At 43.5% G+C, this 25,082-nt stretch overlaps 1 protein-coding gene across 2 annotated transcripts in view; it reads left to right on the plus strand.

The window, feature by feature from the left end:
- The window catches only part of MAD2L1BP (MAD2L1 binding protein), a 46,949-nt gene extending 23,148 nt beyond the window's left edge, over nt 1-23,801 (plus strand). Inside the window, exons 2-3 of one of the 2 annotated variants that reach the window (XM_085610343.1) lie at nt 187-506; nt 21,901-23,801. In XM_085610343.1, coding sequence (XP_085466469.1) covers nt 187-506; nt 21,901-22,434 — 854 coding nt within the window. In that variant the 3' untranslated portion in view covers nt 22,435-23,801. Of the gene's footprint in view, nt 1-186; nt 507-21,897 lie in introns of both variants that reach the window. The other variant, XM_085610342.1, reaches the window with a different exon arrangement.
- Nucleotides 23,802-25,082: the final 1,281 nt, after the last annotated feature.

The following is a 25,082-nucleotide window of genomic DNA, read 5'->3' on the forward strand; positions in this document are numbered from 1 at the left end:
TTGACATCATGAAACTCACCATTTTCGATGCTTAGATTAGACTAAAAGCTTAAATAGATTGTGGCATAAGAGTGTGAAGGGTGTCCTTCAAGCCAGTGGATGACCTAGCTAAAATATAATTTTTATTGGATCTCTCTGTTTGTTCTTTACATTTTTAACACTAATTTCTCAATTCCTGCCTTACAGCTATCAGGACAGACCACTTGCTGGAACCGGACCTTGTGCCAGAGCAAACAATTGTGTGCATCCAGTCTTCAGACATGTGTAACAATAACAGTTGCGAAGCCAAGCGTTTAGTCTCCCGTGGTGTGATTGGTATTCAGCAGTCCCATTCGGAGCGAGCATCACAAGATGGATTCTTCGTATCTGTGGTTTTTCCTGGACTTGTCACTCGAGAGGGTTGTTACGTTTTCACCAGTGAAATTATAAAACACATCCTTTACCAGCGGCAACAGCTACCCCTCCCATATGAACAGCTGGAGCTCTTCTACAGGAAGCAGGAACAGGTAAGGTAGACCGCTGTCATTTCTCTTCTGCCTACAGGCAGTCAGTTTCACAAAAGGCATAGTGCAGGTTACGCTCCTGTTCTACAGGTCCATAATACTCCCATCCTTCCATGGGCTTTCATAACTAGCTTTCAAGCTTTTTGAGTTGTCCAATCGCCCAACTAACAGTGGCACAATGCCTGCGATCATATTCCATTAAGACTCACACCCAACTCTATCAACGTCTATCACAAAACTGGAGAAATTGCATGGGATCCTAAAGAAAAACTCTCTCTGGAACCGATTGGCTTTGCTGTTGGTTTTAGCCATGCAGTACACATCCCTGATGCTTTGAAGCATGGCTAAAAAAATAAAAGGTAATATGATAGTAGCCGCAACACTTTGTTGGTGCATGGTTAAAGCATGGAATGATTTTTTTACATTTAAGTGCATGAGTGTTGGAAGCAACACAGATGACATACGTGGGGCACTGGGGGAGTATCACAAATAATGTGGCAGGTGGAAAGCAACACTGAGGGGGTGATGGCGGTGTGAAGTAGTGGAAGGACACAAGTAATGCACCATAGAGGGAGAAACAGAAAAACTGGAATGAAAGCCAACACAAGCTAACGAATGGAAAGCAAGCAAATGAGTCAGTTAAGCCAACCAATGGTTAGCAGTGAGCGGGTTCTGAGCCCACTCTAAGCTGACAGTGGGTCTGATTTTACAGCAGACAGCTTGTGAGGTTTGGTATGCAATACATAAAAAAAATAATCAATAACTTTGTCTCCAGAGTAGCATGCTACTTGCGCAGCATTGCAATGCGTCGTCGGGGGTAGTAGGTGCTGTATATGATATATGGAAATCCAGGGCTAAGGAAAATAGTTTCTGGGGCACAAGTACCACATTCCATCCTCTCTGATCATTTACTGGGATGCTCGCAGCCTGACCAATCAATCCCTTTTCCTTTCATGTATCTGCTAAACATTTGATCACACTTTGTGTAGCATATTCCCTGTTTACCATGGATATATTATAGGTCCCAGGAGAAAGAAATGGGTAACTGACACTTTGGCTGTGCCCCCGCCTGCTCCCTCTTTCTCCTGTGAACCCCCAGCACCCCCTCCTTTTCTCCCCATTGTGTGCTTCTGTCCTCAACACCAGTGTTGCTCATTTGGTTGGTGTGCTGCTGCCACAGTCTCAGCCCACCCCCTACCATTCTCGCACTCTTCTCCTTTTTTTTTTTTTTTTTTTTTTTTTTTTTTTTTTTTTTTAGGCTAAGCTAGCTCATCTGCTGTGGTAGAAATTGATTTTCCCCAGAAAATACAGGACCTCTAAGCCCACCCACTTCTTTCCATTGGTTGATTTTCCTGTCACTCATTTGCCTGCTTCTTATCCTTGTCCCAGGTGGTTAGTCGTGTTTCTCCCTCCCTCGTAGCATTGCTTTATTACTATTGCATTTGATTAGCTGGCTTATATGCTTGCTCTGCGTGCTTTTCAAGCACCACTTTTTTCCTTTAAGCACTCTGAGTGCATGTTCTTTTTTAGCTGTCTCTCTTGCAGTGTTCCCTATAATAATTTTTTAGGTCTCGCCTGACCCAGCGCATACGCTGGTCTGGCGAGACATTTTGCGAGGGCTTAAAGTGCTACCACTGTAGCCTAGAGCTACAGTGCATGTGCGCGGGCGCCTCACTTTCGCGGCCGCTTTGCTGTTTGATCGCGATCACTTTCGCGGCCGCTCTGATGTTCTCTTCGTTTTTTTTTTTTTCCTGTTTATTACTTCTATATAGTAATGGTGGCACCCGTGCGCCGCCATTACTACAGAGCAGTAATAAACAGACCAGCATTGGCATAGCCAATAGGTCTCGCTTTTGGGACCTTATAAGTATTTAGTTATGTAACTGTTGCATGGCTAAACACTTATAAGGTCCCAAAAGCGAGACCTATTGGCTATGCCAATGCTAGTCCTTGTGTGCAACAGAATGTTTGCATGCACACGTTTCGAGCTTGTGTGCGGAATCAAGTGATGAGATGTGCAACTAGGAAGATCTAATAGCTACCACTTAAAGTTGAACACGCTTTGGCAATGTCAGTAGGTCTAGCTTGTATATAAAAGTACCCTTGTCATTCTGTCTAGGGACAGAATAAGTCATCATGCATGCATTCTGTTACTCTTCCTTGCACTCATGAAGCTATATATTCTTTACTGAGTAACTCTTATTCACCCATTTACACAAACACAAAATGCATGTTCAAACTCAGCAACGTATGTAAGAAATTGAAGGGATAAAAACTGAAAAAATAAAACTTGCTATCGTGTAAACATTAGACATGCTTGCAATAACAAAATTAAACGAAGCAGCAGGTGGCTGTCTTGCAATTGTTCTTTACATAGTGTTTTGTGTTATAGTTGCTGACTTTGGAGGTTGGATCGAGGTTCATGTCTCGGCGTCTGCTTGACATCCTATGATTCTGGGCAAATCGCCGAATCTCCCCGTACCTAAGAACAGCGTGAAGAGACCCTCCCGTGTGATTCGACGCGCTCAACAAATAGGAGTATTTATTTATAGTTGCATTGGATTACAACATTTAGAACCAACATGTTGGTCATTTGCAAATGTTAAAACAATGAAACCCTATGGACAATCTTCCATGGTGGTCAGGTGGTTTACTTATTGATTTCGAGTTTTGTATAGTGCGAACATGACGCAAGGGTATTGGACCGCTTAACAGATCACAGCAGCAATTACAGGAGTTACAAGGGAAGTATATAATACCTAGTAGTATATAAAAGTAGAATCCAGTATAAGGTAGGGTGTATGAATAAAGTAGTTCAGACGTATTTATGGTAGGGTGATGTGTAATTGGGGAGATGCAGTGGCTGTACATGTTGTAGTACATTGCAGATGGAGTGAGTGGCAAGCAGTGAGTTAGAACTGTCTTTGGAGGAGTTACAGGCTTTAATCCTGGAATTAAAAAGAAGGAAATAAAGGGAGTTGTAACTAGTGCCTAGAGAACTAAGACTAGCCCACCAGCCTTGGCACTGAAATGCGCTCATTTTCAGGTGGCTGTGCACGTGGTCAGACATAATAAAACGGGTCTACAGCCTATGTCAAATTTTCATAAGAGATGGATAAGACCTATTGTATATGAAATAACTTTTTCCAGTGAACCAATCGGTTGTATAGCTTTTGTCACTAGCTCATCAATGTACTAGAGGCAGGCCAACTTTATGGAGCATTAACTTCACTAGAAGGCAGCCGTCAGTAAAATTGCAAACATATATAAAATTACAGTTGTCTAAGCAAAACAAACCCACCCCCAGAAAGCGGAACAAGGATTATCGTAATGCAATTCTTCTATGTCCACAGTTCATTCAAGCCAGTCACTGATACCAAAACCTGTGCCAGTTAGGAAAAGGTACCCCCTAAAAGTACTATTTTAGGTCAGGGATCAGGGGGAAAAAGACACTGTGAACAAAGACTGATAAGTATCCCTCTTGACCTCTATTTCTTTTACTTAACAATTAATTTCTTGTGGGTTCTCATGAAAAAGAGACAATTGTGTTTAAGCATTTCAACTCATATATTTATTTTTTGTTTTTTATATAAATTATTTTTATGATATTTCCTTGCTCATATACATTTTTTTATTTACATACATTATTTACAAATATCATCTTATTCCTAAACACGCCTTGTACAATAATATATTCAATTACTGTGCTTATTTCATATTCTCAACAATGTATTTGAAGATATAAGCTAATACTCATTATAAAAAAACCTCTCTCCTGTAATTTTGAGAGAAATCCCCACAGCAATCACTCCTCTGTTCATACCACATGCATTTCACTATCATACAACACATTCACACTCCACCCCAGATGTACACCATCGATGTTGCTGGACTAGCCAGAGCTGGGCTAATTACTCAACCCTTAGATTATGGTGCCAATTACTAGGGTGTGACACTCTGTCTTGGTCGACGCACGTTTCGGTGGATCTAATTTCTTTTCTTGCCACCTTCTTCAGGACCTTTTCATTTGCGAATTTATCGCGGGCAAAGATGAGGGGATTAATGTTCTGTAAAACAATTGGAGAATATCAGCGATTAATTTCATACATTTGTGTCCCACAGGAGAATGCTGGCTTCATTCTCCAAAAGCTACAATTAAAAACCAAGAATTTCCACTTCTGTCAAGCTTGCTAGCGTGCCTGTGGCTATATAGCTCCCTACTAGATTGAAAGTAGGATGTATTGAGAAATCAAAGAGTAGAAAGATTAGGTACGAGTGATATATACTACAGGTAAACGTCATTTTAAACAAGGAGTAATTTATCTCTCTCTGTGGATCTGTATCCTCTATTACGAGTCTTACTGTGGTCTCCATAATCTATTATGCACAATCATGAAAAAGTAGCGGATTTAGAACTACCTGTATTCTGGTATTGCGCACGTAGTGAGAGTTTTCCCCACAAGCGATGTTGCTGATGACGTTCTTTTCCTTTTTGCAATGTAATCAATACTGCAAGAAGATATTATGTGATTATTATTCCATGTTCTGCTACTTCTATAGGCCCTCTCCATTCAACTTGTGAGTATTTAAACTATTTTGTAAATACCTTAAGACCGTATTACGATCCTAGGAGTCAGTTGCACATTTCCTCATGTGTTTATTTGGTTCATATGCTCGGGTTTGCTTTTTCCAAGCCTTTCTCGTAGTGCTGATGGCTCACTAGCCCCTAGGGGCTGCTCATGGAGCTGTGAAAATTTGGATAGGGTTTAAATAAGGATAGTTAGCAATTTAGATCTTGTTATTATGCATGCTTTGTAATTTATGGTTTTCTTGCGATTACCTCCACAGGCGTTTTCTAAGGAACAGCGTGGTATTGGTCTATTCCGTTTGTTCTTTTAGCCGCATAGTACAGTGACCGGGTTGACTGATATCTATCTTCTTTGGTGCTCTAGTAGATAGAGTCCATGGACCCTCAACCTCCTCAGATGTATATGAGGACGAGAAATGAGCAATACTGGAGGAATTGAAGGGTGGAATTGGAACAGACACCATACCTATTTTTAACATATCATCACATAAGTTGAAACCAGAAGAAACAGCTGTCCTAAGTAGAGGACTATCCTTCGTACCCAATACGAACTGCAACAGGTTCAAACTGATGCAAGACATTTTTTCCTTTTTTAGGAAGATTCGCCTTAAAAAGTTTTTCATGGGTAGAGAGGAAGGTGAGCCAGAAGGCAGCCTCTCAGGATGCAAATTAAAATCTACCTTTACACCCACTCTGGAAATGGTGGGTGCAGAAGTATCCATTTTTGAGAGATCTGTCCTCAATGATATGAATAAAATTTTGAAATACAACTATCATAGTAAACCCAATCTGACAGCTGTTGAGAGTAAGGCGCTTATGGAACTTCATAACACACCGGAGTTGACACCGGAGTTGACCATAAAACCCTGTGATAAAGGGGGAGGCATAGTGCTCATGGACCCTTCGGGCACCATTTGCACACGGGGTGGAGAGAGTGTGGATTATTTTTTTTTTAAATATTTTAGTTTATCTCTTCTCTAATAAGCCATGCACAATTGGTGCCCTGCGGGCACCAATTGCACACAGGGTTGAAAAGGGTGTGGATAATTTTTGTTTTTTTTTTAAAAATTTGACCGTACGGTAAGCGTAATCGGCGAAATTACCGAAAAAATAAAAATTACGTTTTTGGCCTTGGGGGGATCTTTGGGGACTCCCTCAACATGGCTGTGTGTGGGAGCTGTCTAAACAGCCCCTTTACATGTTTTTGGGCTTTATATTTTAGAAATCACTCTCAGTGCGAGAGAGAAAATGGTGGCCGCCGCTTCCTGGTTTCGGCCGATTCGAATGTTTACTAAGATCTAAGAGCCAATCAGAATCGCGCTCGCGCACGCCACCGTACGCGTACGGTAAGCGTACCGTAAGCGCACCGTAAGCTGGCTCAGATATATATATTGATTTAAAGGCTATTTTCTCAGAATCTACTGAACAGATTTACACCAAACATACAAAAGGCAGTTCCTTGACCTGAGGACTACCTCTCTGCCAAATTTCTAGTAATTCTGTTCAGCCGTTCGGGCTGTAGCCCTGTCTAAAGGTCCTATGGAAAAATGCATGGGGAAAACGCGTTTTGGGACCCCCCTTTTATCTCAGCCCCCGCTTGACGAATCCCCCCGAGACTTTCAGGGTAGGAGCGGAGCGTAGCGCCCCACCTATTTTGAAAAATTCGCGAGAATTCGTCGACCGGCGCCAAAGTTATTCAAAATAGAATGTTGCGGATTTCCTATGGAAACGTGATCCTAACTATAACTACCTACTGGCGACCGCCAGTAGGTAATATATATATATATATATATATATATATATATATATATATATATATATATATATATATATATATATATATATATATATATATATATATACTGAAAAAACCATAGGTTTCACACACGTTATAGTTAGGAATTAGCATTTAAAAAAACCTTAGAAATTCAATGAAAAAACCAAAGGTTTCACACATGTTATAGTTAGCTGGACATTTCACTCGTAAAAAACCAATGAAATTTCCCCGTTATAGTTAGTTCAGCTAACTATAACTCGCGCGCCCGCAATGCACTACTGATGACGTCACATATTACATCACTCATGACATGGTCACTGACATCACTCATGACATCACTCATGACATCTCAAATGACATCACTCATGACATCACTCATGACATCATCCTTGTGATTGTGTGTTTTTCTGAAAATTAAATAGGTTTTACATTTATGTATATCTCAAGGTCAATGGAAGAATAAATTGGTATTTTTAGTGTAACTGACTGATTAAGTGTATCCTAGTGAATAAATGGCTTACTGAGTAATCTTTAACCCCTTCAGTGCCCATGACGAGCTGGACTCGTCATGGGCTGCGGTGGTGCTGTGCCCATGACGAGTCCAGCTCGTCATGAACTCCGCCCGCTAATGCAAAGCGCGGCACTGGGCGGGGAAAGGGGCGGGCATGCAAGGGGTTAAATATGAAAATATCTGTATCAGTTTCTTACTTTGTGTATAAGTGGCTGCATGGGTTGGTGAGTAGCTACATGAGTGTCTATATAGGTTATTAGTTGGTTTTTTGTCAGTATGAGTGTCTGAGTGTCTGTATGGTTCGGTGGGGGGTATTACGTAGTGCATAGGTGCATGAATGAGTGACTCACTGTTTGTATGTGAAGACCGCATGTGTGCAGGACTGTATGGGTGGATGAGTGTGTGCATGGGTGTGTTAGTGAGTGAATGACTGTCTCAATAGTGTCTCCATGAGTAACTACATATGTTTTTAACTAGTATATGTGACTATTGGTGTATATAAGTGAGTATATGTGAGAGTGAGAGATTGAAAGAGTTCCTGTATGAATAAGTATGTGTTTCTATAAGTGATTGTTTAAAAGACTAAGTATGTGTAAGTTTCTGTAGAAGTAGGTGTGGTGGTGTGTATAACTGTATATGCAAGTAAATGGATGTTTGATTCTTTATTAGCATGAGTAACTATGTGTGTGAGTAACTCTATGGATGAGTGGCGTTGTGTAACAGGATGTATAGGTGTATGAATACATATGATGAGTGAGTACATGTATGAGTGACTGTAGAGGACTGTTGGTGAATGAGTGGATGTGTATGTGGTTCTTCGAATTACTGAATAGGTTGTTGTAACTGATATTGATATGTTCATTATTTTGTACATTTTAGTTTCTATTTTTGAATGTGTGTATTAAAGGTTATATTAGGGGAAGAAGAGGTCTGATACTCTTTCACAAGGATGATGTCATCAGTGATGTCATTTGAGATGTCATCAGTGATGTCATGAGTGATGTCAGTGACCATGTCATGAGTGATGTAATATGTGACGTCATCAGTAGTGCATTGCGGGCGCGCGAGTTATAGTTAGCTGAACTAACTATAACGGGGAAATTTCATTGGTTTTTTACGAGTGAAATGTCCAGCTAACTATAACATGTGTGAAACCTTTGGTTTTTTCATTGAATTTCTAAGGTTTTTTAAATGCTAATTCCTAACTATAACGTGTGTGAAACCTATGGTTTTTTCAGTGAATTTGTAAGGTTTTTTAAATGCTAATCCCTAACTATAACATGTTTGAAACCTATTGTTTTTTCAGTGAATTTGTACGGATTTTTAAATGCAAAATTTTTTTTGTCATTTTTTCTAAGCCTTTGTATAAAATAATATATGTACTATATCCTGCATTATGGAAAGGTTTTTTTTTTTTTAATGCATTTTTTTCCGTGCGCGTACGGTAAGCTGACGGTACGCGCTTCGTACGTCATAAGTACGGTGCGCGTACGTGATACGTGCGTGACGTACGCGTACACCCGGAAGCAACGTCGCGGGTACGCAGGGGCGTGTAATGCGCATGCGCGATACGTGCGTGACGTACGCGTACACCCGGAAGCAACGTCGCGGTTACGCAGGGGCGTGTAATGCGCATGCGCGAGTGTGACGTACGCTCTTCGGAAGCGCACCGTAAGCGTCACGTGCGCGCACGGCAGGTCATGTGACTTACAAAGAACACTTTTTATTGGTTGAAATTACTTTCACTTCCAGAAACTTCCCACACCACACCCATTCCCCTCATTACTGCTTGAAAGAACACTTTTCATTGGTTGAAACTACTTTCAGTTCCAGATTCTTCCCACACCACACCCATTCCCCTCATTTCTGCTTGTGATTCTCTAGGAGCAGGAGCTGGATTGACATTGGGATACAATGGCAGAACAGCAGACCTCTTCTGAGAGTGAGGCTAGCAGCACCACCATGATCCAGAGAAGGAGGAAACAAAAGACTTCTTTTGTATGGGAGTATTTCACTTTTCCAGAGGGGGAGAAAAAGGTGAATGCTCAATTGGTCACTTGCATACTTTGTGGTTGTGTTTTATCAAGAGGAAATCCAAGGAAGAAATATTCCTTTTGAAATCACTCTATGAAGAGACACCTCCAGGACAGACACCCAAGGACCTTTGCTCGACCTACTGGAGAAAACTCTTCAGTAAGTCACCAGAGCCCAGCCTCAGATGCTCAACCGAGTACATCATCGGCAGCTCAGCTGAGCCCTTCCTCTGATGTTGGAGCATCACCTTCTTCTTTTCCTGTGGACATCAACCCTCGATTTGGGAGGGTTGAAATGAGGTGTACAAGATGTGGTGGTCTTATTGTTTTTGGGGAGATCAGTCTTACCCTTATTAACAATAAGATAGACCAGCATGTTTGTAGACGCTCATAATACTCCCATTCTTTCTTTCCTCCATCCCTGTATGAACCCAACGGCTCTTATAAGAGCCAACCTTACCTCTCAACTTTTTTTTCTTTTTTCTTTGAAACTTTTTTTTTTTTTTTTTTTACCGTACGCGCACGGTAAGCGTATTTTTTTTTTTTTTTTTTTTTAAACACTAAAAATCAATTACCACATCTCAAGATCCTTGAGAAATTAACTAATTTTTAAAAATCTTTTTGAGATAAAGTGGAAGAAAGAGACCTTCTAATTTCTCACTTACCTGTCCCACCCAACAATTTAATTTATAATTAAAATGTAATTGTATCACTTTTACAGACTGACACATTATGAATCCACTTTTCAGATTTTTTTAAAAGCACATGTCCAAACTGCTTTTTCAGACCACCACCATGTGTAACCTGGGTGACTGCCTACATTCCAGCAAGGGCAACCAGCCTTAGTGATGCTGAATGTATTTGCATTACTGAGTCCAACCTCAAACCCTTAAACTATTATTTTTTTTTATACCAGTACACCTTAATTTATCGTGAAAACATAGTCCATATTATTTTACATGTTCCTCACATTTAAATTTCTCCCAAAACAGAAAATGATAAACACAACTTCAACAAAAGGAATTCCATTTCTATTATTCATTTCTTAATTTACCATATACATCCCCTCTCAAACTCTAAACTCACCTTTAAAATTAGTTAGCTGTGAAAGAAATGTGGCACTCAAACAGCAGATTATCAGAGCCAGGATCTCTTTTCTTTACACCTCTCTCCTATTCTCTTTCTATTGGTTGAAAACCAACCCTTTTCCAAAAGTACCCTTCCCCCAACTTGACTTCTGCCTAGTACCCTTCCCCCAACTTGACTTCTGCCTGCTACCATAGCAACAGCTCATGGAACACTGCTGTGTGGAGTTAGGTCAGAAGTTCGCCAAACAATGTTTCAATTCCACAGAGCAAGAGTGCTTGACTTTTCAAACCTAACAGCAAATCCAAAGTACTGTTCTTTGGTAACACATTTTTCTGTACCAATACAAAACATGCTTCTATTAATTTACACATGCAGCCTAGTTTTTATTCTAGTATGGTATGAAACAGCCAATCAGTTCTTTTTTTTATGAAAAAAATATGTATGCCTCCATTTCCAAACTCTCATTTCATTTTCCCATTCTACTGAATTACACCTCCTGAGTGCATCCAGATCTCCTTGGAAGATGTTCACAGTGTGGATTGTAGGGCACAGCTATGTTTTCTGGAGTGAAAAGTTTGCAGAGAAAACAGGTATGGTGAGAGACCTTGCTTTGCCAAATGTAGACATTAAATGGATTGGTCAGAGGGTTAAAGTGGCACCAATTGATGCCATTGGTGAAATCCTTCATGCAAATCCAACACCCTGACCTCATAATAGTGCACTGTGGTGGCAATGACCTAGGCACTTTGACTGGGGTAGGTCTGGAAATGCTTATGAAGGACACCTTTGCACAACTGTTTTCACTTTTCCCTAAAACTGCCTTTGTGTTTTCTAACATATGCCAAAGGCAAAAATGGAACTGGTCCAATCATTTATGTCCGCAGATTGACAAAGCAAGAAAGCACGTCAACAAATCTGTTTCTGCTTTCCTCCGTGACTATGGTATGGGTTCCATTTACCACAACAACTTGCGTTACGACATGCAAGACATTTATAGAGGAGATGGTGTGCACTTCAATGATGAAGGGAACAGAGTCTTCCTCTTGAACCTTAGACTCTGCATCGGTACTTACTTGTAGGTACCACTAAAAAATCACTTCATAAACACAACGGCTCTTTTTAGAGCCCCCTAATATCTAAACACTTAAATCTGAATTTTATTTCTCTTTTTATTTATTTTTTCTACCGTACGTGTACGGTAAGCTTACCGTACGCGTACCCCGCGATTTTTAAAAAAAAATAATAAATGTTTTCTTTGAACTTTTCTGTCCTTCTTTGACCCCCTTACAAATGTTGGGGGATCTGTAACTCTCCACCTTGCCCCCTTTTCAATCACCGATTCGAATGTTTACTAAGATCTAAGAGCCAATCAGAATCGTGCTCGCGCACGCCACCGTACGCGTACCGTAAGCGCACGGTAAGCTGCCACAGATATATATATATTGATTAAAAGGCTATTTTCTCAGATTCTACTGAACAGATTTACACCAAACCTACAAAAGGCACTTCCTTGACCTAGGGACTACCTCTCTGCCAAATTTCAAGTAATTCTGTTCAGCCGTTCGGGCTGTAGCCCTGTCTAAAGGTCCTATGGAAAAATGCATGGGAAAAACGCGTTTTGGGACCCCCCTTTTATCTCAGCCCCCGCTTGACGAATCCCCCCGAGACTTTCAGGGTAGGAGCGGAGCGTAGCGCCCCACCTATTTTGAAAAATACGCGAGGATTCGTCGACCGGCGCCAAAGTTATTCAAAATAGAATGTTGCGGATTTCCTATGGAAACGTGGTCCTAACTATAACTACCTACTGGCGACCGCCAGTAGGTAATATATATATATATATATATATATATATGTATGTGTATATGTATACATGTATATGTGTATATATATGTGTGTGTGTGTGTGTGTATATATGTGTGTGTGTATATATGTGTGTGTATATATGTATATGTATGTGTATATGTATGTATGTGTATATGTATGTGTATGTGTATATGTATATATGTGTATGTATATGTATATATGTGTATGTATATATATGTGTATTTATTTCTAGACACACTCTACTAATCTCTTTATGAGATTAGAACCCAGATACACATTCAAATGTCAACAGTTCTCAATAAATTGAGCACAAATATGGCTGGAGCCCTAGGGGCGTACCAGACCATATACTAAACAAATGGGTTAACAAAGTCGACTTGCAATATGACAGCCTAGGGCCTTGGGAATCGCTGGGGCTTCACTACTGCAGTGTTAGCAGGTAAGTAACAAGCCCACGTGAGACGCGTGCAGTGTCTAAACACAGCAGCGGGTTTCCTATTGGCTACAATGGAGCAAGTCGCGGCTTGTATTTTAAAGTTTTAGGGCACTTCGAAGAAGTCAACAAGCAAGCCACTTACAAGGTAAGTATGTCGAGGGCCAACACACACTTGGGCACCGGAGTGCACGAGTTACCTCACCCAGGGAAGCCGGGTGCATAGGTGTCTTTTGGTGTCGGGTCGCGATGCTGTTTTCAATGGAGACCAATGAAGACTTGCTGCTTGTGACGACTGGTGAGGTGCCCGCTGGAATCCGAAGGTGGATTGAAGATGGAGAGGACCTGAAAATTGAAGGGACGGTGTTCAAGGTCACTTGCCAGTATATCCATCTATTCAATCTTTCATTCATCCAGTCACCCTTTCACCCAGCCATCCACCCATCCCTTCACTTACTCACTCGCCCACCTTTTCATATTAATTTTGAGCTGAGCCTTTTTGAGGAGAGGCCCATCAAGAACTTCACCCTTGCTGCAGGAGCCATTCCAGGACTGGGACAGAAGCCACCCAGGGCAGAGACAGGATCCACCACTTGGGGGGACAGGAGCCACCACATGGGGGGGGGGGGGGACGGGACAGGAGCCACCACATATGGGGGGGACAGGAGCCATCACTGGGAGGGGGCAGGAGCCATCACAAGAGGGGGAACCGCATCCACCAGGGTGGGCATGCAGTATTCAAGTATCGTTATGGCCCCTCCAGGGTGGGGTAGGGCTCCTCACCCCCTCCTGGACAAGACAACGAGAAGATGTTAGTTTTGCCATCCCCACTGTGATGTCCAGTACTTAAAGCATATACTCCAAGAGAACGGATTGTCCTCCATACTTTGTTAATCAGTGTGGGTGCGATTGTGCCATTTCTTTATTTTATTATATTATAGACTGCATGTTTGCAGAACCGAGGTTTGCTTACAATTTAGTGACAGTAATTAAGCTCTGTGAAGAGAACCACATGCTGCCTCGGGGTAATCAGGGCCGGTTCTAGGATGTTTTGGACACTGGGCAGAAAGGGAATGTGTGAGGCCCTTCTAAATTGCAGAGACATGACGCATTCAGGGCTGTTTGCATCTGAATAGATGCCCCTGCTGCTGAAGCTGCAGCCCCTCCCTGTCAGTCACCTTCAAGAACCTCTTAACAGCTCATCAAGGGCGGAAGGTGAGGGTTGCCAACCCGCTGTGCCTCTCCAATGCTGCTGGGTATCTGAGTTTTGGTACTGCATCCGAGTCTGTTACACCCGACCTCAACAGCATCGGAGTCAAGAACGGAGGTGGGTGGAAGCTGTCAGCTTTAGGGTGGTGCGACCGGTGCCGGTTAAAATTACGGACAAATTGTGTCCGTTAAAGAATCCTTCACGGACAGCGGACAGATGGTCGAAATTACGGACTGTCCATGAAATTTACGGACGGTTGGTCACCCTAGTTGATCCACACCTACCAAGCCCCACACAACCAATGACCAGCATATATCAACCACCGCCTGAACTTCCACCAACCCTATGTCAGCACTCCACCTTCTAGCTCACACTACGCATCCACCGAAGCAACAGTGGAGGACACTCCTCCTACCTCACTGCGTTGGTCTGGAACGACCCCGCACACACTTTAACCTCCAGACATCATCTCTGTTGGAATTCAAACATGCATTGAAAATGCAATAGGTCTCGCCTTTGATTAAGTTAAAGCCATTTGCTTTGCTAATGGTATTGTATAGCAAAGCAAATGGCTTTAACTTAATGAAAGGTGAGACCTATTGCATTGTTAATGCTTGTTTTTTTTGTAGGAACTGGGAGATTAAGTGATTTGCCCAGAATCACAGGATGTTGAGCCAATGTAAACCCCCGATGTCAACATACCAATTTAACTAAACCTGCTGCCGCTGAGAGGGAGGGGGGAGCCGACCCTGGCTGTGAGCTAGGGAGGGTCACTTTTAATATCTGTTCTGAGAATTTTTCCTCAGAGCCCAGTCAGCACCAGAGTCTACAATTACAGCGTTGGTCTGAATGGAGCCCTGAGCACCCTCGCTGTAAACTGATAAACATTCTAAGGTTAAATAAAAAAAGCAAAGGGAAAAAATAACATCATCGCATAGCCAGAGATATTAGGAAATACCGTGTAGTTTTGAATTTTAAAGTAAGCAAAACGTTATCCTCTTTTCCGACATAGATTTCACAATAAAAGTCCTTCAATTCGCTAGAATTGCACTGGCCAAAATGGTGGTCCTTCCCAAATTCTTGTACTTGTTCGTCAACGTACCACTACCTATGACAACGCACTTCCACACCCGGGTCCGCTCACTACTGCTGAAACTGGTGTGGGCCGGCGGCCAAGCCAGAGTCTCCTGGGACCTACTCACGCTTCCGCTCCGACAGGGAGGCCTGGGGGCCCCGGACTTGAAGCTCTATTCACTCTGTGCACAAGCTCAGTTCCTGCATTTCTGGGCCTACCCCACCCCCTACCAGCCGCATGTGGCGGTGGAACTGGCAGTGGTCGCCCCCTTGCCATTACGAGTGGCACTATATGGAGAGGTTACGTGCCCGTCGCGTGGTGTAGACACAGTGGAAATGGTCCGCTGGTCCTGGCGTGAACTTCGGAAACGAGCTGGTCTCTCCCTGCTTTATGCGCTGGCGGTTCCTCTGAGGGGCAACCCGATGCTGCCTTGTTTGACGGCAAGAGGTGACGTCCTCACTATCCGTGGGAATCGACTTCTCACCTTCGCTGACCTATATCCAGATGGCTCATTTTTCGAGATGCCTGCGGATGGGGATGACCAGCCCTGCACGTTTGCTAACAAATTACTATATCATTCCCTTAGGGAATCTTGCAAGAAGATAGGACCGTGCTTCCCGGAAGAGCCTTGCGCACTAGCCGCCCTCCAAAACTTGCTCTCACGACCTTCCCCTAAGAAGCTGGTGTCCAGATTATATAACTGCATGCAGGAACAAGCCCCGGTGACAGTAGCCACGGCCGAGACCGCTTGGGCTGAGGACCTGGGGGACCAGCTGCCGGATGACGCATGGGAGTATTGCTGCGCGCAACTCACAGCTCTATCCCCTAGTTACCGACTGCGGCTTATCCACTTCAAATTCCTACACAGATACTACCGCACTCCGACACTACTACGCCGTATGGGTATCCGTGAGGATGCCTCTTGCTGGAAATGTGGGGGTGACGATGCCACCTTTATTCATGTGGCTTGGAGCTGCCCCAAGCTGAGGGCATACTGGTCAGGGATCTTCAATGCCATCAATCAAATCACACAAATGTGTGACTCACCGTCTCCACTGCTGGGATTGCTGGGGTATGTTAAGCACACTGAGCCCTGCGACAGGAAACTACATGCATTACTCCTGTTATATGCCAAACGACAGATCGCTATACACTGGGGCAGGCCGGCCCTCCCCACGCTTGAGAGCTGGATCAGGGATGTGACTTACGGCCACACACAACTGACGCACTATTGGGAGACCATGCCCACCGCTTCCAGACCCACTGACATATGGGGCCCGTTTGTACAGTGGACTACAGAACGCACGGCCCCTGACTCCACCGGTACCTCACGTGCTACGAGTATTTCAGACGACATGGGCTAAAGGTACGCGCTGCGTAGGTTAATGATAGGGGTCCCGCTGTCACGCGCTTACACTGACAGGAACTGCCCAGACGTAAGTTTTGCGTTTACTGCCTCCACTGACCCGGATGGAGTCCCCTGCCCCCCCCCCGTCCTACTGGTCCTCCTGTGGACAATTCACTGCCCCCCCCCCCCCCCCCCCACCCCCCACCCCCCACCCCCACCCCATACGTCCTTCGCTAATTCGTACACAGCCAAGATGCCTTTCCGTGCCCGCCCTGAACATGGCTGGCCCTCTATCTGGACAACCTGTGGCGGGCCCGCGCGACCCCTTTGTGAACTGGAGTGTGGTATGGATGCTGTTTCCAAGTACTTGCACCTATGTTTGACGTTTCTGGTTTAGCTTGTTGGGGGGTCCTGTTGGGAGAAACATGGTGCTGACAGACACATCCTTTTTATAGGCTGCTGCAGCGGGTGGTTGACTGCTGCTTACTCGGGGGCGGCTTCATTGATTTTCGCTATCTTTCAATTGTCAGCAGCACTGAAAGAAAAGTAAGACCGTTTACTCGCTAGAGATGCACTGTAAACACTGAAGATTTTATTGTATCTTAAGTTTACCTCTGAATGATCAACCCGGCCGGATGATGGCCTCTGAGATATTTTTATGTAATCTTTGTATAACCTACCTGATAGCGGCCGGCCTCCGGGTTGTTGGCGTGACGCAGTGTGCATCATCTATTTCATTTGTTCATAATAAATGTCTTACAACAAAAAAAAAAAAAAGTCCTTCAATTAATGTGTGAAGGACTTCGGGCAGGGACACTCCCCAGGATCCCGCACAATTTGGGACCAAATCTGAAAAGTGACACACATACCATTTCTTCCCGATCTGAATTTAACAAGACAGAGAATGATCCCTGAGACAAAAAAAGACATTAGCTCATTTTTCCATTTTATGCAACCTTCCATCCATCTCCACTTCCAACATAACTTTCCAGGCCCTGTCCTATTTCTCCTAGGTCAATGGTTCCTTCCCTCCCTTATATGCTATTTTTCTCATCAACCAGGCATTTGTATGTCATTGGCCGTTTTTCATCAATTGCCATCTCTTTCACCAACTGCCATGTCACTTAAAAGTTCTCTTTTTGATGGGGGAGCCTTACCTGAACTCAAATTAAGTTTGCAGTGTTGCACCATATAAAATGTAAATACCCCAAAGCACCTACAAACCGAAATAAACAGAAGAAGCCACCTGAAAACTGTAATGATCATATAGTATCAGTAAGTCAAGGAACCGCGTGAAAAGAATATGGGAGAATCTTTAAGAACTGTTTTACGATCGACAAGTATGGGGGAAAAGACATGTTCATTTGTAGTACATGCTCTTCTGATAAAACTGTGTAAATCGAAATAACATTTATTTTTTTAATTGCATGTGCTTTAAAACCAAAGGCGTAATGATATGTCAATAAAGTAGAAGACATAATAACCCTTTACAAAGCAGATGTGTTTTGGTGATTAAGTAAAATGATAGTGATTAGCTATTGATGAAAGTATTTGGGAGAGATGCGTCTGTCGAACAAACTCGGCAGTAGTCCTACATTTATCTGTCTTCATCATGGTCTCTACAATTCCCGATTAGACAAGCTCCAACCCCTTGTTCTACTTCATGTTCTTGCCCTGATCAGTCTCCGAGTGGCACCTTTACCTCTTTTCAATGCATGCCACGCTAGTATTTCCTTCCATGCACTCCACTGTCCATTTACATGTATCATTTAGGTACCAAGAGACAATTCTATTTGTGGTGTACACTATTTATTTGCAATATTATATTGGTTACTCTCCATCCTCCTAACTCCGCTGATCCTTCCATGGCCTGACAATTACTGAGCCACTCTTCTCATCTAGGTTCTCCTCTGTGGTCCCTACCAGTCATTTCTAATGTCCGTCACTTTCCCATTCTTTCCTCAGTCTCTGACCAACCTGACTCTCCCGATCACTAAGTGCTATGGTCCTTCTTAAGTGCCATGTCCCATCATTTGCCCATCTCGCGTAACATGGTTCCTCGTTCACCCTCTGGCCTTCAATATTTTCTTCACCATTCACAGCCCCTGCAGCACGTTTGCCCCTCTCTCGTCGTTTGTCCCGTCACTCTATTCAGACGCCACCCTTGTAGGTCTTGCCCTAGTCACTCTCCTCCACAAATCGGCGCTCCAGTTTCTTCCTATCACTGTTACTTTGTTGCTCTCTCTCTGGTCCAAGTCGCGCTCCTTATCAGTCACTGTCTCTTTCCCAGATACCTGCCTTCCCGTTTGTCAGACCCTCCACTTGCACCCATATTGCTCTCTGCCCTTTCCAAATAACTCTCGCACTCCTCCCCATGACCCTCTCTCACACTGTTCTCTTCATATTCACTGTCCTAAGTAATCCTGCCACTCTCTGCCCGACTCAGTGCATCTCTGGTCCATTACCACTCCTCATAAGCTTCCTCGCCCCATCTTTGTAGCTGTACACACACCCTGACACCAGCTCTCCATCGTCCCACCTGGTCCATGCCTATGTCCTGAACAGCCCTCACTTCTACCTCCGCTTTCCTCCCCACTACCTGTCCTCTCCCAGCCACTCCGACCAGCCCCTCTCCTCTTACAGCCGTCCCCACTACCTTCCTCCTCTACCCCAGAGGAGAACAATTAGCCTTCCCCATACATACCCTGTACCTTTGCACCTTCCAAGCTCTAAATTCCTTCCGTACTCTACCCTAACCTTCCAACATCCTCCCAAGGCGGGTTGTCGTCCCTTCTTCACCTGCTGTAGCGAGCTCCGGGGACCGTTCTCCTGGCCATGCCTCCCTGCTTTCAGCGCTGCCCGGGCCGCCGCCGCTCCTCAATCGCCTCAACTCCCACTGTACCCCCCGCACCCTGTACCGACAAGAACATTCGGTGACGTCACTCCCCATCACTTGACTGACCCAGCGTGCCAAAAATAGAATGCCTCCGCCTTCTCTGAAAATGGTGCGTGGCCATGGGCGAGAAACTCGTGAGGAGGGGAGGGGGAGAGAGCACGCACAAGCCATTTGGTAAAGAGAAGGAACAACCATTTGCAATGTGGCCATGGGCGAGAAACCGGGGGAGGAGAGGAGAGAGAAAGCGCCCGCAAGCCATTTGGAAAGAGAAGGAACAAGCATTTGCAATGTTATCGGTCCGATTGCATTGCAAATGCTTAAGTTTAGAACTGAGCGCGGCGCCGCTTCACAGACACCGTGCTCTTTCTTTATATTTCTAACTTTCACACTGAGCTCGGTGACCGTGAAGCAGGCACTGCGCTCAGTGCTAAAGTTAAGAAATTTATAAATAATCTGAGCGCGGTGTCAGTGAAACACCGCCGCGCTCAATTTAAAGTTAACCAGCTGGAATGACCAAACAAGCAGCGTCCCACCAGCGCTATAAGACAAGCAGCGTCACAAAGGGGCATGCGCGTGCATCGGTACCTGAGGGCGAGCTCGGCAGGTTCCGTCCCTCGGGGCTCACGGCCTGGATGAAGCAGTACCTGACGGGCATGACGATGTCCCCACACCAGGCTCCTCTGCGGGCTGACTGGCTCCGAGGCAGAGAGGGCGGCCAGGAGGCAGAGACCGGCCAGGGACGGAAGCAGCGAGGAGAGGGGACACCTGTTTGAAGAAAAAAATTAAAACCTAAAGAAATCAGTCCCTGCGCCGCCGCCTTTCTCTGAGGTGAAGCAGAAATGCCTCAGAGAAACGCAGCGGCGGTTTCGGATTCGGGGGCGTGTTTTTCTTTTTCTCTCCTCTTGCCATTGGCCCAGCGAAAAGTAGCGAAAAAACACGCCCCCGAATCCGAAAAGGACGGGGCCTGTTTTGCGAGACGAACCTCTTCTCCAATGGCTGGCCTGCATTTAAGAGGCCAGCCAATGGAGAAGAGGAGAGAAGAGGTGGGGGTTCAAGCCCCTCTTCTCCAAGTCATTAAATCTCGCGAGTGAGACTGTGCAAGCGCAGCCTTCGCTAGCCGAGACCTAAAAAGGACTCTAGACCTGGCTGTTTGCTCCCTAACAGCAGGGTTCTTGTTGCCTAAATACCCTCATGGGCGATTAGCTGCCCTTCACAGGTCCTGTTTGATTGAAGTCTGGTGTATTGGGCCAGCATACAGCCTTCCATCTACTTGCCCATAGACCGGGACGTCGGTGTAAACCAAGTAGGACTTTGTGTTTGAATGGTTACCCAGCATTATTCACATTTGGGCAGAATGCACACTGTTCGATTCTTTCAAGGGTGATCTACGCCTGATGAGCTGACATTTTTTTTGATAGTATATATGTGGCCATCTATCATAGAAATATTTGCTGGTTATGGGAAGTGTCCTTTAATAGAATTTTCTTGAATCCTGCAAATGCTCTGTGGGGATCCGGGCAGTTCTGCAGTCTCACACTTTGCGTCCTGACTCAGTTGCATCACCTTGAAGGTGGCTTGACTGTTTGTCTGCTTTTGTTGAATCAGCCACTAAGTAACAGGAGTGAATTCAGGAGGTGTCCATGGATTCTGCCTTCAGGCTCAGGTACTTGGTCAGTTTAGCAGCATGCGATAATTGTTTAACCTTTCCGGTTCCAGTCTACATTTGCTATGCATTTAGTGGACATTGTATTTTACGAGGTGTCTTTACAGTTGTAATTTTGAAGGTGGCAAAATAGCTGAATAATGGCTTGCTTAGGAGGTAGTGGGAGAGCGTGTCAGGTCGTCTCCATGCTCTTATCACTGCTCTCAGCATTCATGCTGATGAGATCATGGGACACAGTTACAAGCGCGCGCACACCCTACCCCTGATTGAACAGACGCACTTTTGATACATTTAACCAAATGTTTCTCTTAAATTGGAACCAAGTTTGAACCAGCCATTTTCTTGTATCTAAACCAGATGCAAGCAGTGTACACATGTACTTCTATAATAGCACTGTATCCGTTGCGTTGTTCTTGACCGGTGATGGGCTCAGAGCTGACGTGATACTTGAATATTCAGTATATTTATGCCTATTGACTATTTCGAATTGCGTTCTTATTACCACCATACCACAAGTTTTCTTCTCCAGCAATGGGTCCTAAAATCCGGTGTGTGATTTTATTTCACATGTGACGGAGCTATTTCTGTTGTGTTTACTTGCTTATTTTTTCAGGTGGTGGGGGGGGGGGCAAATAAGTTTAATTATACTTTTGAAAAACATGAGCTGAAGAATGTGTTTGTCATTTGTCAGACAAACTATTTAGGAAGTATACAAGCAAGTTACAATCCACTTAACTCTTCCTCTGAATAACCATTGGATTTAACAGCACCAACTCCACTATAAAGCAATAGGTTTATAGTAGAATGGCTATTAGGAACTGTTCAAAGTTTTCTGTTTTAGAGACATTGCTAGTGTCATGCAGTTCATTAATTTCTATGTGGTGAGCATTTCTTCTGCTACTGTTCCCTTTTGAGTTCTGCTCTAATTGTCATCTTTTTCCCCCAAGCAGGATGAAGTGTGCAAGAAGTCCAGGAGTAAAGACCTAGCTGACAGGAAAAAATGCCAGCGAGTGCTGGCTGATCTGGACGAGATAATTTGCAACCTGGAAAACCTTTTTACCTTGACCATTGTGCCTCGTGTGCTAATCTTGCTGGGGGGCAGCACCACATGCCCTAAGGAGATGTATGAGATAAATATGGAGGGTGTCTTGGCAGGAAGTGCTGAACAGAGTCTGAAAACGAGACCTTGCCTTCGGAAGCTCTTTCATTCACTCTTTGTCACGGATGCCTTTAGTGACTTCAAGTCTTCGCCTATAATGGGGGCTGTGCTCATGGTGCAAGGGCACCGAGACTGTGGCACAGAGTGGTTCAGGCCCAAACTCAATTTTAAAGTACCAAACCGTGGGCTGAAGCTGCTGGTCAATCTTTCCTGCATGGAGAAGGTATCTGACATTACTCTGTCCCCACATCAGACCTCCCGATCATCTGATGACGACTATGTTTGGTTCCAGGCACCAGTGACGCTGAAAGGGTTTCACGATTGATGCCCTCATCAGAGGGTTTATAATTAAATATTTTAGGTTAGACTGTAGTAATGCCTCTAGATGCCAATTTTGGAGTTTTTTTTAATTATTTTCAGTTTTTTTTATATAATTTTTTTTTTCTTTTGTAGCCACATATAGCAGCAATATCAGATGAGTGTTTTGACTGGTCTACCCTTCTAAGCTGCTTAGTTAAAATATATTTTTACACTTTAGGGCATTTGAATTGAATGGATTAACACATTACTGTTGGTAACAGGGTATGGTTGTTCAATATTTCAGCACGACTCCATTTCACATTTGATAAGAAAATATTTATTTTGAGAAAAGCACAAACCTTTTAGAGGCGGTGTATTTTTTCTTTTTTTTCCTTTTGGTAAGGTTCCTTGATTGCAAGGATTCAACTTTCCTTATTTTAGCTGTACATATTTAAGTAAATGTTGGCAAATGATCTAGAAGGATCATAAGTTTATTTATATCATGTAATCTGGGATCAAGAATGTTTTGTTGCCTTACTACTCAGGTTGGAAACCTGTTTTAAACTTGTAATTTGAATGTTTTTATTCTGCATGGGATTCAGCCCAGAGAACTACTTCCCAAAGATTCTTCTTCCTGGTATTACTTGGTTAGCTTACACTCACTTTAGGTAGACCTGCAGAGTGACCCATATCTACATGATATGGTTTGCTACTCCTTCATCAGGGCCTTGTATTACGTGTTCCTGTGGTAACCATGCTGCTCGGCCTGTGACTAAACTAACCCCATCAGTCTACATGCTGACTAGTCCCCTGGTTCACTTTCCGCTTTACCTTGGATAATGTGGCCTGCTCTTATGGACTGAGGATTTGTTTTATGTAGTTTGGCCTGTTTATTGGTAATCAGTGTTATGCAGGTGGGAATGGAGACAAATCACAGGTCCTATGGTCTGCTGGGTAACTATACCGTGAAAGGAGCCTGGCCATTTTGGATCAGAACCTTTCTTTACTTGTTTCTTCATCAAGAACACACATTCTGATTGCCTAGGGCACCTCCTTGGCATAGAAAAGTAAATTGCTGTGCAATGAAGACCAAAACAAATTGTTGGATTGGGTATGTATGGCTTCTCCAGGAGGACTCTGGTAAGTGAGTACAGCCGCACTAGTAGCTAGAGAGAGTAGGTAGATTGGTGCATGCATCAGAGTATGGATTGATTATCGTAATAAGTAGCTACTTGTGGTAGGCGGTTTTATCAAGGATAGATAGCAGGTTTGCTTTTAAAGACTGGCTTATGTTAATGAAATCATTGTATAAAAAAAAAAAACATGGTGCCATTTTATGCGTTGTTTGTATTGTATGAACTGACTATTAAATTTTAATAGCCTTGACTCCAACGGCAGAGTTTGGTGTAACTTTGTTTATTTACTTATATGGTTCGTTATGTAGTGGAAAATGTCCCTTCTCATCTTTCCTAGAACTGTCTCTGCTTGGTTCACACATTCACTAATTGGTTTTATTTTAAGAATCGGGGCTCCGTCACAAATATGAACCATGGCTCATGTTTCAGTTTACTAACTGCCCCTCCAACCCTCCCGTCCCAAAAAAAATCGTTCAGTAAAAACTAAATAAAAGTAAATAGAAGGCATGAATAAAGAAACCAGAAAATTGGTTAGAATAAATTAACGAAAACATTGTTGACCGACTGGCCGAAAGTTCACCTTATGGGCAGTGTCTGACCCTTTATGATGCAAATTGATACAACAGATAAGACTAGATGAGGTCAAGAAAATAATGCATAAATATTGTTTTTTTTCCCCCCTTCAGAGGCTAGCCAACGTGTTTTGTAACTTTAAAAAAAATAGATCATCACTTCTTTTTTCGAATTTTTGGAAGAGAAATCGGGCAGTCAATTGTGCATTTTGTGTAGTCAGGGCATGGTCACTGATCTTCTCATTCTGTCATGGCTTTCTGTGGTGCTGCATATTTTTCCTGATTTTGGCTCGTGTCACTTTTTGGCTTTGCAAAGCTGTTGCCTCTGTTCCACAACTGTTTTTGCAGGGGGCTTTTTCTTCTAGTGCTCCAAGGATCTGTTAATGGACTCTGATTTTGCCTGCATCTTTCTGCCTTTTATTGGACCTGTCTTAGTTTGAGCACTATTTAGCCGACTTTCACTTGCTAAAGTACTGACCTTGTCTGGTCTCCCAGGCAAAATGAATCAATTATTTGCATTATAACAATCTTGCTCTCCCAACAATTCCCAATGGAACAGTAAATTATCTGTGTTGGAAATTCTCCACTCCCACACCGGAAGAGGTTGGTGGTAACGGGGTCTTTCCAGGACATACAGTGGTAGCTTGGCTCGAGTGGTCAGGAATCAGGCACCGTGCTAAGCATACGTCATACCCATACAATAACCATGCGTGCATCCGTTCCAAAAACGACTCTACACCGTAAAAATTATGAAAATATCTTTCTTTATCTTCTTTTTCTCTTAGTTGCTGATTAGATAAATAAATACACAATCACAATATACAAAGCTTTTTAAATAGTGCAGGTCAAATAAATACTGTCTTAATGATTCAATAAATAGGGGTGGTCATAAATAATGAAGGCATAAATATAAGTGCAATACATACAGGCAATTAAATATTCTGAGGCAATAAATACTGTAAACC

Source organism: Triturus cristatus, chromosome 6 (genome assembly GCF_964204655.1).
Source record: "Triturus cristatus chromosome 6, aTriCri1.1, whole genome shotgun sequence".
Classification (NCBI taxonomy): Eukaryota; Metazoa; Chordata; class Amphibia; order Caudata; family Salamandridae; genus Triturus; species Triturus cristatus.